At 60.5% G+C, this 10923-nt stretch overlaps 1 protein-coding gene across 1 annotated transcript; it reads right to left on the bottom strand.

Annotated features, from left to right (window-relative positions):
* Positions 1–3039: 3039 nt before the first annotated feature.
* On the bottom strand, positions 3040–9289 carry Snai3 (snail family transcriptional repressor 3). The gene is made up of 3 exons (XM_027933318.3): positions 9214–9289; positions 4958–5578; positions 3040–3745 (listed from the first exon to the last, which is right to left on the bottom strand). Exons 1-3 carry the CDS (start codon positions 9287–9289, stop codon positions 3564–3566), a joined length of 879 nt encoding a protein of 292 aa, XP_027789119.1. The 3' UTR covers positions 3040–3563.
* Between the last annotated feature and the right edge of the window lie 1634 nt (positions 9290–10923).

Raw genomic sequence — 10923 nt, forward strand, 5'->3', positions numbered from 1 at the left:
GACAGTCACCAGGGGGCTATTTCCCAGCATGGAGAGCACCCCTGGAATATTTCTGGGCCAAAATGATATTTATAGAACCCCCTGGGCTTGTGGAAAGGAAGGAATGATTTTAGTGCCTCTTGGGCTTTGGGGAGAGGCTTCTTTCAACAGGGAGGGCAGGGTCAGGGGCCCCAGAGACCGCTGTCCCCACACACTGTCCCCTTGCTCTTGGTGTGCCCTGACCAGGAGCCTGCTCTCCTCCTGCTCCTGCCTGCGGGCGCACCTGGCACAGAGGCCTGGGGCCCTCCTGCTGGCAGAACGGCTCAGCCCCATTTCCTCTAGAGTCCCAGGGAGCTCTGGCCTCTGTGTCAGCCCAGGCAGTGGCCCAATCCCACTCCCGCCTTGGACAGAGGTCCACGAAGCCTGGGCAGTGGGCGCTAAGGCCCTGGGAAGGAGAGGAGCCGTGGGCAGGAACCACTGGGTGGGGAAAGGAGCAGGCGTGGCGCCCAGAGCCCCCAGGGAGAGCCCACAGCCTCACCCAGTGCCAGTGCGAGGTGGGGAGGTGCCCCTCTGGTTGGCACTTAGCAGGTGCTGGAGAGGGCTCCGGAAACTGGAACCTAAACAGTGCCCCAGGTGGGTGTCTGGTTTTGCTAGGCAAGATGAGGAAGGGCCAAGGACCTAGCTGGACAGGCACAGGTGTCCTCAGGGGCCTGGCCGCTGCTGTGGCCTGATCTGTTGTGTGGAAAGTCATTCACTCCCATCAGTTCTCTGGCAGGTGCCCACGCTCTTCTACCCCTCTGCCAACCCGCCCTGCGCTACCCCTGCCCTGTGCCAGCCCAGATATAACCGTGAGAGCATTTTCCATGGGTGGGTACTGAAGGGAAAACATTCTGCTTTATTTTAGGCCTGTGAAATTCCCTTCCTTCATACCCAACAGGTGCAACTGCCTCATTTAGATGTGGGGCCCCAAAAATAGAACACAATCTACTCTATAGCTCCCTTTAGGCATCTGGACACTATTTTAAAAGCACCTTCCTGCAAGCCGTCCAGGCTGGTTGGTGGGAGCTCCTGCCCGGGGCAGGCTGGGGCCTCTGCCCAAGGTTGGCTTAGCAGAGGGGGGCCAGGGGCAGGTTCCCGTTCTCATTGCGTCCAGGGCCCAGGTGCCCGTCCACCCTCCCTCTGCCCTGACTGGGGAGTAAAGGGGAGTAGGGGAGGAAGGTGACTCTTTCCCAACCTTGGAAATGTTTCCAGTAAGTCCCACCAGTTGGAATTGACCACCCCCTTAGGCCCTTTCTAGACTGAGAAGAAATAAGGGCGTCAGATTCTCCCCACTCCTCAGATCTCATCAGGACCTGGTGGTCTTTGCAGACCCCCATCAGTCTTTGGGCTGAATGGTGACCCCCAAAATCCACACACTGAAGTCTCACCTTCAGTACCAGAACTGGCCTCTATGGGTCTGTGCAGATGTGACTGGCTGAGACCAGGTGGGGCTGGAGCAGGGTGGGGCCCAAGCCCTGGGACTGGGGATCTTACCAAGACAGAGGCCAGGTGAAGGCCGGGGCAGGGACCAGTGCTGTTGCTACCAGCCAGGGGCAGTAGGACAGCCAGCCACCTCCTGAAGCTACGAGAGAGACCTGGAGCAGTTCTCCCCCAGACAGAGGGCACCTTGACCGGGGACTTCTGGCCTCCAGAGCTGGGAGAGAATCCATTTTCCACTTGGCAGCCTCAGCCGAGTGGTGCATCCCCCGTTCAGCACCTCTGCACTGGGGCTGGGAGCCCTGGCCCAGGGCTGGGGACGAGCCGGCTGTCCAAGAGGCCTGCTCCCTGACCCTGGCATGGGCTGGTGCAGGCTGTGACTCTTGCTCTCCTGGGTGGGCTACTCTCTCAAGATCACCCTTGAGCCCAACATCAAGTTGAGTTTCCCTGGGATGTCTCTGAAGCCCCTCAAAGGCCATAATTAAACCAGCTGCCCAAGACCCTGCAGGGCCTGGCCAGCAGAGCAAGCTGAATCTGCAGGTGGGAACACCCAGGCTGGACACTCACTGCCAATTTTGGCCTGGAGCAGCTGAGGGGCTGGAGGACCAGGCCCTGTGCACGTGGTCCCAGCAAACCTTCTTGAGTGTTGTCTTATGTGGACACAGGCTCCTTGTGGGTGAGAGGGGAGCCTCTGCTGTGGCCAGGAAGCTCTTTCCAGGGCCAGGACAAAGGCCCCTAGCCATCCGAGGGCTGAGGTGGAGCTGCTGTGGCAGGCCACCTTTACCCAGAGCACAGCTCCCTGCTGGGAGGCCTGCCCCCGCCCCCCGGTCTGCCTGCCCCCCCCTCCTGGGTCTGCCTGCCCCCCACCTCCTGGGTCTGCCTGCCCCCCCACCTCCTGGGTCTGCCTGCCACCCCACCTCCTGGGTCTGCCTGCCCCCCCCTCCTGGGTCTGCCTGCCACCCCCCTCCTGGGTCTGCCTGCCCCCCCTCCTGGGTCTGCCTGCCCCCCTCCTGGGTCTGCCTGCCCCCCTCCTGGGTCTGCCCCCCCCCCCTCCTGGGTCTGCCTGCCCCCCCTCTCCTGGGTCTGCCTGCCCCCCCCCCCGGGTCTGCCTGCCCCCCCTCCTGGGTCTGCCTGCCCCCCTCCTGGGTCTGCCTGCCCCCCTCCTGGGCCTGCCCCCCCCCCCCGGGTCTGTGGGTACCTCCCTCCTGTCATTCTGGATGTCACCTCCAGGGTTGAGCTGGAGCCAGTTAGACCATGGAGAGGAGCCAGAGCCTGGACTCTCCTCTGCTCCGGAGGCCGTCCAGCCAGACCCCCACCATTCCCTGCCCTGGTCCCATCCCAGCCCTGCTCCCTGGAGCCCCTCCTTCGCCTTCCACGCTACTCTGAGGGGGTCTCCTGGTGAGTCTTGTTTTCCAGAGAAGGCCCTGTGCTGCTGGCCCGTGGGGCCCCCACAACACTCTCAGTGCAAAGGCCCCAACGATCCAGAAGCCTGCTGCCCGGAGATGACCAGAGTCCACTTCCTCTGCAGAGCCAGGGTGGGGGGACGCAAGACCTCACAGAGCACAGGAGGCAGGAGTAGGGGCTCTTTATTACCTTCCCAGCTCCCCCAGAAGGCAGTGCCGCCTCAGGCCAGCCCCCACTCTGAGCGGGCCCAGGTCCCGCAGCAGGGTCAGTGGGCCCAGCGCCCTCTGCTCCTGGTCCTGCTCCTGCATCCTAGGGAGTCTGGCAAAGTGACACAGGTGCAGGTTTCCCCAGCCCCCAAGCCAAGGAAGGTGAGAAGCAGCCGAGTCCACCACAAGTCAACGTGCTGCCCAACAGCTGCAGAGGGGCTGGGTGGACCTAGCCTCGTGGCCGGGATCGAGCAGCGCCAGGGACAACGGTCACACTCTGGAAGCAGAGACCAGGCCAAGTCAGACCGGCACCGTGCTGTTCATGCTGAAGTGCCCTCCTGAGTGCAGCATCTCTGAAAGGGGCTCCGTGGGTGGGAGGCCGACTAGTGGCCCCATTGGGCTTCTTGGTCCTGGCTGGTCACCTCTGGTGTCACGGGGCTGCCACGAGGGTTGCCAGCCTCCCGTTCTCTGATGAGGCCCTTGCACCCACCACACCTCTCAGGGGCCAGGACTGCAGCTGGCTTCCTCGTGCCGGGCCAGAAGGGACATGCGGGAGAAGGTCTTGGCACAACCCTTGCACTGGTATTTCTTGGTGCCAGAGTGTGTTTGCAGATGGGCCCGGAGGTTGGAGCGGTCAGCAAAGGCCCTGCTACAGTGAGGGCAGGAGTAGGGCTTCTCACCTGTGGGAGGAGGACAAGGACAGATGAGTGACCACAGACCAGGACAATGCCACCGGTGGTGAGAGGAGCTCTCTGTGAGCAGTCCGCTCCTCCCCTCCAAGCACCCTCACACTGAGGCCCCAGATGGAAGCTGCTGGGGCCATAGCCTGTCACCCACGGGCCAGGTGGGGCTATAGACTGTCACCCAGGGACCAGGCCGCAGCATCTGAGGCCCTTCCTAGGAACACAGTCCGCCTAGGGCTGGCTAGCTTTCACTGGCTCTGCCTGGCAGGGCTCCCTGGCTGCCCGGTCTGTCCATCACTGGGAGCCTCTGGTATCTCTTCTGGGACCCTGGCCAGCAGAAGGTGGGAACCACTGGCTTTCAGCCGAGGCCAGGGTGGGGGCAAAGAGGGACGGAGGAGCATGGTCCTTGAGAGGCACCACTTCCAGTCATGGTGACCAGGGACTGGACAAGGTCTTTCCGTAGAAACGTGGACCCCAGGATGACCCTACCAAGAACAAGGCCAGGGTCGCTGACAATCCCTCCCAGTGCCCCAGTCTGTGGAGTGTTGACAGCACCTGCCTCCTGCTGGCTGGAAGCCCACAGGTTGGCTCCAACTCCCCAGAGCCAGAGTCTCTGCCCTGGTGCTGGCCATGTGTGACTCTGCTGATCTGGTTCTGATGCCCACTGGGCCTTCTCACCCCTCTCCCTGCTGCAGGTCCTGGAGGCCCTGAAACATGGGTAGACGCCCCACTGAGCCCTGCCCTCCAGTGCTCGGTCCAGTCTCGTGTCCAATAGCGTCCCCCAAAGGGATGTGTCCACTGACTCCTGCAGCCTCACTTGGAAACAGGGTCTTTGCAGATATGATAGTTAAGAGGAGGCTTGACGGTGTCCCCTATCCACGGGACCGATACTGGTGTCGTCTGGCAGGGGGAGACTTGGACACAGACACACTGGGGGCTCAGATGAAGACCCAGGCAGAGGCAGGAACTGAGAGAGGCAGGAAGCAGCCTCCCCTAGAGCCTTCGGGGCAGTGTGGCCCCCGACGCCATGAATTCAGGTGTCTGACCTGCAGGGCTGAGAGAGGGTACGGGCTGCATCCTGGCAGCTGCAGGAGGGGGCGGGCCAGGCCGGCAGAGGCTGTGCGTGGACACGGAGGCGTCTCCCCCTCCTCCAGCCCACACCCTGCCCCCAGGCAGACCCTTGTTGGGGCCGCAGCCCTGACTTCCTACCCGTGTGGGTCCGGACGTGGCCCTGGAGCAGCCACGGCCTGGAGAAGGCCTTGCCGCAGAGCTGGCAGACGCAGGGCAGCGTGTGGGTGCGGATGTGCATCTTGAGGGCGCCCAGGCTGGCGTACTCCTTGCTGCAGTACTTGCAGGTGAAGGCGCGCCCGGCCTGCAGGTGGCAGTGCAGCTGCTGGTGCCTGGCCAGGCCCGCCAGTGTGTGGTAGGGTTTGTGACAGTGACCGCACTCGAAGCCCCCTGTAGTTCGAGGAGTCCCCTCAGCCCTGCACAGTTTGTCTGGAGCCCTGTGCCCATCCGGGTGCAGGATCGGGGGCCACCGGGTGGGCAGCACCAGCAGTGGGGGCAGGTTCAAGTGGTTCAGGCTGTCTTTGAGAGGGACGCTGGGGGCCTGGCCAGCCCGAGGGCCCATCCAGCTGATTTCCTGTGGGTGTGACCCTGAGGCCCCTGGTGATTCCTCATGATGTGGCAGGAGAGGCAGGGAGAGGCAGGCGACGGCAGGCGTGCTGTCCCGGGGGCTGGAGGGTGCCCTGGGTGCAGGAGCGGCCTCCTTGTTGGGGGGGTGGAGCAGTGCCCCCGGCCCCCGACAGGCAGAACAGGTGTCATCACCTGCTGGAAGGGCAGAGGGGAGAGAAGGTTTGGTGAAGACAGAGTCCCAACGCCATCTGCTCTCACAGTCCCGTTCATGCCTGTGACCACAGCCATCTCTGAGGCCATCAGCAGCCCACAGGAGGGGGGGACACTGCCCAGGACCGAGATGCAGGGGCCACACAGGTGGTGGTGACTGCAGCCAGGGCCCAGAATCACAGGAACCTGGGTCTAAGATTAAGTCTCTGCTGTGCCCAACAGCGAGAAGGGACCGTCTCTCACAGCAACCAGCTCTCCCTGCACGCCCTGCCTGCAGACCCCTCTGGGGAGCTCCCATCATGCCCCGAGGTGGTGGGCAACAGCTGGGCCAGCACCCTCCAGGCTCCCACGCGGCAGCCCCAGGTCAGAACACTTGGTAGCAGGATGCTGTGAGATCACCCCTCCCACCCCCGTGATAATTGGCCTCCAGTCACCCCACCATCACCCCATGACGTCTCCATGAGTGCATCAGGATGTGCTGTGCTCTGCACACTCCACGGCTCCAGGCAGCACATGCTCCCTTCTCTGGGAACATGCACGAACGGGCTCGGTGGCCACCCGGCTTCAGTCACTGTCGTCTTAGGGGGCAGCAGACCTGCTCCTGGCTCGGCTGGTGCTCTGGCCCTGGCTCCTGTGTTAAGGACCAGCTCGCCGTGTGTTTCATCCAGTTGTAATGCCAACTGGATGCCCGAATAAAGAGGCTCCTCTGCAGGTAAGAGGAAGTCTGGGCTCCTGGAGGTCTGAATCACCAAACAGCCTTCTGCCCATTCCTTTTTCCTATGTGTTGAGATAAACCTCTGGCCCCATTTCCATCTCCTTTGAGTAGAGAAAGACAACCCACAGGCTGTGAGAAAGTATTTGTAAATCAGATATTTGATCTGAATATACAAAGCATGACTACATACAGAACGTCCGCAACTCAACAGGAAAGAACTTAAAATGGGCAGAAGATAAGAACAGCTGTTCGTCCAAAGAAGACTTAGACAGGTAGCCAACAAACCCACGAAGAGGTGCTCAACACGGGAGTCACCAGAAGCCCAGGCAGCACAGTGGGATGCCATTTCGCACAGGAAAAGGAAGAGGGGGCAGAGAGGACACGGAGGCCCAGTGGAGAACGCCATCCCCTGCTGGCCCTCCTGCCCTCTCCTGCTTCCCCAATCATAAGGAGCACATCAGACTTCTGTCCTCCCAGAGGAGGGGAGGGCAGTGACAGTGAGGTCCCACAGCAGGGGACTGCCACGCCCCTGCACCCAGGTTTATCAGGGCCTCTCTCCAGGGGAAGTCACTTTCCCTGAGGCTCCGACTCAGGTTCAGCCCCTCTCTGTCCCAACTGTGGACCCTGCGGCCACCTCAGAGCACAGGCCAGAAGGGCCCCCAGGCTGGGGCCAGTGACTGTCTTCAGCCAGAGTCTCCCACAGCCTCTGCTCTCTGCTCACTCTACAGCCAGGTTCCTGGGGAGGGGGTCTGAGTGCCCCTCTGGCTTCTGGGGTTCCCTGGGTGCCCTAAAGAGGCACTTATTTAAAAGGAGAGAGTGGGGGGCCCAAACCTCCACATCTCAGGTCTCTTCTGAGGTGACATCCTGGCAGGAGGAGGAGGAAGACAGTCCCACTGGGCCCCGCGGGAGCTCAGAGGTGCACATTCAGATGGTAAGGCTGGTGCACGGAATGACCCCAGTGACCCTAAACAATGTTTTTTTAAAAATATTTTTATCAGTTATTGGTGGACCTTTATTTATTTATTTGCTTATACATGGTGCTGAGAATGGAACCCAGTGCCTCACACATGCTAGGCAAGCACTCTGCCCTGAGCCACAACCCAGCCCCTCAACAATGGTTTTAAGCTTTTCTAACTATGACCTCAGGGGGCGAGGAGGAAGCGCTGAGCAGTGAGATTGGTGGAATTCTATCGTTATGTTGTTTGCGTGTATGAATATATAACAGCAAATCCAATCCAATGTACAACCGTCATGCACCAATAAAAACGTGGAAAAAGAAAAATCTAACCAGGCAAAGATCAGGAGAGTAGAGGGAAGGAAACGGGGGAGGGAGGGACAGGGGAAGAAGAGGGGCTGAAATTGAACAAATTATGTTCCATCCTTTTATAATTATGTCAAATGAATCCTGTTGTCATGTATAACCAAAAAGAATCAATCAAAAAAAAAAATCTATGATTCTAAAAATACAAAACAAAAGCTAGCTAGGCTCAGCAGCGCACACCTGTAATCCCAGCTCAGGAGGCTGAGGCAGGAGGATCATGAGTTCAAAGCCAGCCTCAGCAAAAGCAAGGCCCTAAGCAACTCAGTGAGGCCCGGTCTCTAAATAAAATACAAAATAGGGCTGGGATGTGGCTCAGCGGTCCAGTGCCCCTGAGTTCAATCCCCGTACCACCACCACCCCCCAGAAAACTATGACCTGGGGCTAGGGGTGAGTTAAGTGGTTATTACTTGCTAGCATGCAGGTAGCCAACAAACGACCTGGGTTCCATTCCTGTCACCCAAAAAAGAAAAAAACGAGGCTGTGACCCATGGAAACCAGATTCCTGTCGTAGCTATAGTTACATCCACATACATAATTTGAAACAAAAGTTTCACTCACTGTGAGCTCTGCACTCTAATACTTCTATTTTGTTTTTAAAAAGTTCTGGTGACTCTTTAAATTGATTTCAAAATGCAAACTGGAAGAGCATAGTGCTAGGTGGCACCCCCTGGTGGCAGCCTGGGTAGCAATTGATCCAGGGGACACTCCCCTGCCCCAGGCACAGGGCAGGGCTCCCACGGGTGACCGGTGTGGCTGGGGGGTCCTGAGCTGTAGAATGCAACCCGCAGGGGGTCCCCTTCTGGAGAAGTTGCCCAGCTGGGTGGGGGCCACTCTGCACTGGGGCAGGCTCTCCTCTGAGGAGCGAATTTCCAGCCCATGGGCCCTGCGGACAGGAACAAGTGGATACCTGAGCCTGCCTGGAGAACTGCAGTCCCTCGACCCAGCCTGCACCCGGTAAGCAAAAGGGTGAGGGGAGTTTTGGGGTGGGAGGCCCCATCAGAGGGGCAAGAAGGCTGTTGGAAACCCAGCTGAAGAATGAGAGCTGGGCCTCTGAACCCCAGGGAACACAGGGGTCCTTCTTCTGGTCCCCTGAGGATGCTCTGGGGAATCCTCCCTGGGCAGCTCCAGATGGCCCTTCCTCTCTCTCCCCCTACCCCAGGGCAAGTTTCACGACTTTGGGGATTACTTGGGCTTCCCCTGGGTGGGTGGACACAGCGCCTGGCTGGCCTTCTGACCTTCCCAAACTTCCTCCACAGGGAAAATTACTCCAGGGTCCCCTTAGCCGGAACTGTAGTGGTGGGAATGGATGCCGGTCCACAAGGAGACCTGGTGGCCTGAAAAACTTCTCCAAGCAGGGAGAAGAGCCCAGAGGCAGGTCTGAAGTGGAGAAGGGCCCGTGGGCCATCTCCTTGTCTGCAGCCCTGGTCTTGGCCAGGAAGGACTCCTGGGCCCCAACTGTGCTGAAGAGTTAGTTCCTTCTCCTCTCACCTGGGACAGGTGTGGCTCCGCTCTCGGAGACCTCCCGGCTCCCTCCCGTCCCGCAGGGGCGAGTTCTGGGAAGGGGCGCGGGGAGGCAGCCCCTACCTCTCTGCGTCTCCAGCTGTCCGTAGTTGGGGACTCTGTGGCTGAGGTGCGTTTTCACCAGGAAGGAGCGCGGCATGGTGCCCGCTGGGGTGGTGGTCTGAGCGCTGGAGGCGAACGGGGTCCCACTGCAGCGTCTGCGGCGCCGGGCCGCGGGCAGCGAGGCCGGCAGGTGCGGGAAGGGTCAGGCTCATTAGCATAACGCGCCGCCTCGGCCAATCAGCGCCCGGCGCGGCGGGGCGGGACCGCGGCGCCACGCCCAGGACAGGTGCGCGGGCGGGGCCGGGCGCGTGGCCCGCCGGTGTCCTCCCCACGGGACTTGGCTGGCGCGCGCCGCGGTCACGCACAGACGCTGGGGGCTGGCCACCCACTCGCGCGGCTGAGAGTGCAGAGTTTAGGGTGGGTGGAAACCGGCCGAGCTGCAGTCCACGCTGCGCGAGCGCTGGTCCTCGGAAAACCGTCGGACGCAGGTTACACCTGGCTACCACCTTTCCTAGCTCGGTCCTCTGCAAACCGAGCACAAGCCCTCAAGTCCATTGCTGGCCCACCTGAGCAGCCACAGCGGGGACCAGAGTCAGTACCTGGACAGCCCAGCACAGGCAGCCTGGGTAGAGTGGCCTTTCCTCCCGGGACAACGCTGTGGGAGTGTGCCCCATACCTCCCGAGAGCTGCTTTAGTTGGGGTAAAGGCAGCCTGGAACTCTGGGTTCCCCCGAGTGTGGGCAGTGCAGTTAGAAGGGGCGAATCCCGTGTTCTGCAATGCCTGCAGCGAGGCTGGGCTAGCGCTCCCCCTCCCCTCCTCTGTCGTGTGGAAGGAAGAGTAGGGGGCAGTCTGTCTACTGTAAATCCCTCTCATCCCAATGTTTCAGGACTTTGGAGGCCTAGTGGGCAGTCTCTGGGTGGGTGGTCACTGCACCTGGCAGGTCCTTGAGAGCCACAGGGCATGCCCTAACTGGGTGCCTCCCAGGACTAGAGATTGAACCCAGGACCTCTTCCATGTTGGGCAAGTGCTCTCTCACAGAGCGACACCCGCAGCCCTTTTTAAACTTTTTATTTTGAGACAGGGTCTCTAAGTTGCCCAGCTGGACTTGAACTTGCCATCCTCCTGCTTCAGACTGGGCGAAGCAGTAGCTGGGAAAGGAGGCGTGAACCTGTAGAAGGCTGGGGACAGTGGGGAAGGAGCTGGTCTCGGAGCACCTAAGTTCCTGTGGTTGTGGGGCAGGAACAGCTGGGGTAGTGTCACCCCTGCTTTGCCAGTGAGGAAGCCAAAGCTCTTCGGGGTCAGGGAGCAGCGGAACTGGGACCGACTAGCACCCCAGCCACGGACAGCTGGAGACCATGCCCCTGTGGCTTGATTAGGGAGCATGTCGACACAGGTGGCACTCCTGAGGAGAAGGAGCACTTGTCCTGCAGCAGAGCCTGGCACCCTGTGCTGATGTGGTCTCAGAGGACACGCGTCCGCCTGCCACTCATTCACCTGCTCCTTGGCCTGGTAAGGTTTCTATTTGTAGCCTCTCTTACTTTTCCCCTCCTGGACACAGATGATGCCTGCAGAGGGCTGTGCCAGCCCTCCACCCACACGGTCCTTCCTCACCCACCCACCCGCTGGCTGTGTGGCCACCAGCCCTGGCTTGGCAAGTTTCTCTCCTGACCCCAGCCTGAGGCTCACATTGTAAGGCTCCTCTGGCATGCCTGTGGGGGCTGCCAGCCTTGC

This window comes from Marmota flaviventris, chromosome 18, assembly GCF_047511675.1.
Source record: "Marmota flaviventris isolate mMarFla1 chromosome 18, mMarFla1.hap1, whole genome shotgun sequence".
In the NCBI taxonomy this organism is placed as follows: Eukaryota; Metazoa; Chordata; class Mammalia; order Rodentia; family Sciuridae; genus Marmota; species Marmota flaviventris.